At 40.2% G+C, this 3,375-nt stretch overlaps 1 protein-coding gene across 1 annotated transcript in view; it reads right to left on the minus strand.

Moving 5' to 3' along the window:
* Positions 1-1,389: 1,389 nt before the first annotated feature.
* Positions 1,390-3,375, minus strand: part of NEUROD6 (neuronal differentiation 6) — a 3,613-nt gene continuing 1,627 nt past the window's right edge. The window contains exon 2 of the mRNA XM_027656036.1: positions 1,390-3,321. Coding sequence (XP_027511837.1) covers positions 2,287-3,300 — 1,014 coding nt within the window. The 5' untranslated portion in view covers positions 3,301-3,321 and the 3' untranslated portion in view covers positions 1,390-2,286. The remainder of the gene's footprint in view (positions 3,322-3,375) is intronic.

Consider the following 3,375-nt stretch of genomic DNA (forward strand, 5'->3'; position numbering starts at 1 on the left):
TGAAATTTCAGCCTTCTGGAGGAGGCTTCTCTTAGTAAAGTTGGTTAGATGAGTTTGTTGCCACTGCTCAGTGTGAGGGCATCTGCCCTCTCTTCAAAGGATCCTCTGCTTCTGGGTTCACTTGCCTGTAGCTCCTTGTTATATATTAGTATTTCTCAGTGTGCAGGAATCTATGCCCAGGACTATGTGCTTTCTTCTCATTGACTGGTTTCCCCCCCTTCTCTCTCCCATTACCTTTCCATGCTTTTCTGAATATCAGATAATTCTGAATAACAGCAAAAGCAATCTGTTTTATCTTTTTCTCTTTTCCCAAGCCCCTCCTATATTCAGTGCAAAACATCTGGGGATGCTTTTGAGCTGACAGTCATCACTATGACCTTTCATCCAAGGCATAAAACTGCTACTTGTACTTTCCGTTGTTCCTGACCCTGGTCTTATTTAGAGGAGAAAAATGTCAGACTGCTCTTGTCCTGAAGAAGCTGCAATGCTTGATGGAGCAGACTGTTTACAAGTAGTTCTGCTTGTGAAATTAGGTAAATTATCAGGAAAAATTGTCTTGTCCCCTCTTTATCAAGCTGCACTCTCAAGTGAGGCTCTGAGACTGATGTGTCACTGACAAACTGTGACCCAGACTGTGATCCAGCCAGGGGTTTCCAACTTGCATGTTGAATTTACACTTTTTATGTTGCTTTTAAAAATTATTTCCTCCTGGTTCACAGCAGAGTACTTTTGTTTGTCAGGTAGCTGCTGTTTATCTGTTATAATAAAGAAGTCTTATTCACTCAGAGGTTTAAAGTTTGTTGACCTTTGGGTCAACTGGTCATTAATTTTATTACTCGTGAGCTTACAGATAAATAGCTCTGACTGGTTAGAAAATTGACTGAGGCTCAACTAAGCTCAACTCTTTTAAGGTGTAAGGGACCGTGCAGATCCCTGTAGCTGCTGAGCTAATGTGGGTTGCAGGCACATCTGTAGTTTACTGGTGCTGTTTATTAGTCAAGACTAAGTTTAGCAATGTCCAGGAAGTCCTTCTCTCTAGTTCTTAGGCTTCTCACTCTCCTGCCACTCCTTCATGAATCAGAGCTGGAGGGGCAGCTAGTGTCTTGCTTATTGGCTCAGGACCCCTTCCTGTATGAAATCTGGCTTTTCATTGAGACATAAAGTTACCTTCTTCCTCTAACCAGTATTTCATTTAGCATACAGCTATTTTTGTGATATTTTAGGTCTGCTGCTTCACTAATACATCCTTCTGAAAATAGCACAAGATTCACACTGATAATTCGTGACTTCCATCCCTGGACTCAAGCAATGTGGGGGTCCTGGGAATAAAGCTGTGTAGGCAAGACCAAAGGCAACTGTATACTGTGAAATAATAAGTATCAGACAAAATACAGTGTTGCAGCTAATAGGTGTATTTTAAAAGTGGAAACATCTATGTTTAATTGCATTTAAAGTACGTAGTGAGAAACCACAGTTATACATTTTTATAACAAACCTTTACATCTGAAGTCAGAATTATACAAAAAAAAGTGCTGATTATATATGGTCAAAAGAACTGAGGCAATTTTTTGACATCATCATCTGAATATTAGCATGTGGCCCCTGTCAGCAACACTCTAAAGTCAGGCTGAATAACGTCAGTGAAAATCATTGTTTTTCCTTAACTTACCCAAAAACAACAACCCAAAACCTGTTTCGTTTATTTGTTTGTTGATTGGCCTTTTTTTTTTGCATAGCTTTCAATATTGCTGCACTCTTACCTCTGTACATTGCAAGCTCATATCAGTTCCAAGATAATTTCTTTAAAGTTCTGAATATTTTTAATCCAGTTCTCCTCAGATACATAATATATATTTTCTTCCAATTATAAATACATATTTTTATTAATCTGATTTCAATAACATGCATTTGTATAATTACTGTACAATCAAAATAGACATTGACCTTACACAGTGTGTATGCTTTTATGCCAGCAACATTGTTCAGACACACTGCTCAACAAATCAAGTAAATAGGGAAATAAAAAGAAAGAAAGGAAGAAGAAATAACCTCTGTGAGGAAACATAATCTCGCAGCGATTACAGACAAAAAAAAAAGGAAAAATACTTATCAGAAAAAGGGAAAGGGCTTATTAATACATAGAAAATCCCCACAATAGTTGAAACACACTTTAGGAAATAGTAAATATGTTAAATAGAATTGTACCAATTACACAGTGCTCAAGCATCTGCTTGCTCTTAATTAGATGGGGAGGTGAATGACCACTGTTTATTTTCATTTTCCTCATTAATTATGAAAAACCGCATTCAATTCATCTTGCATGGTGAGAGACTGGCTGCGCAGATGTAAGTCGTAAGGGAAGTGGCTCTCTGTAGGCAACCTGAACATCGAGCTCTGCCCAAGGGGACCCCTGGATGGCACTGCACAGTAATGCATGCCGTAATTGTAATTTTTACCATAGTCCAAGCTTTCTTCTTGCTTCAGGGAAAATATCCCATTATAGTTAATGGGGGGAGGACTTATGGGACCTTCAAACTGTGGGCTGGCGCACTCCGGGGAAGTGCTTTCATAGAAGGACTCGTAAGCACTGCAGTAATTATAAGGTTTCATGGACTTGGAGTTGTCTAGAGTCCCATGCCCTGGGGGAGTGCCAACCTCTGGGCTGTGGTAGGGGGGATAGAAGGTGGAGTAGGGTGTGCGGGTATGATGGGTGCCTTCACCCGCCTGGCCCATTAGGAAACTTCTGGCATTCAGCTGCAGGCATCCCGCCACCAAGTTTGTAGTTGGTTGTGACAGACCCTTGCACAAGTTTTGGACAAAGGTGAGCAGGTCGGGTCTCTTGCCAATTCGCAGGATTTCAGAAAGAGCCCAAATATAGTTCTTGGCTAGTCTTAAAGTTTCTATTTTGGACAGTTTTTGTGTTTTAGAATAACAAGGGACCACTTTCCTTAAATTGTCCAGGGCATCGTTAAGGCCGTGCATGCGATTCCTCTCTCTAGCATTGGCTTCTTGTCGCCTGAATTTGATCCTTTCCATTCTTATCTTGCTTGTCTTTTTTTTCCGAAGGCCCCTTCGCCTAGGTAAGCCATTCTCATCCTCCTCTTCTCTCTCTTCCTCCTCCTCCTCTTTTTCTGTGTCTTCCCCAGGAGATCTTTTAATATTCTTTCCTCGGAGCATGATTTGCTTTGAAAAGCTTTCTGGGTTCTTCATTTGCTTTTGGTCATCACTTTCTCTTGAAAACTTTCTACACATCTGGGATTCTGGCATTACAACAGACTCATCAAATGGCAGTGTTAACATGGTTCTATAATCTTAAGTCACCTGAAAGAATGCCAGTACAATGTTTAAATATTTCCATTTTTAAAGTTTCCCGAC

This window comes from Corapipo altera, unplaced genomic scaffold (genome assembly GCF_003945725.1).
Source record: "Corapipo altera isolate COAL_440 unplaced genomic scaffold, ASM394572v1 59, whole genome shotgun sequence".
NCBI lineage: Eukaryota > Metazoa > Chordata > Aves > Passeriformes > Pipridae > Corapipo > Corapipo altera.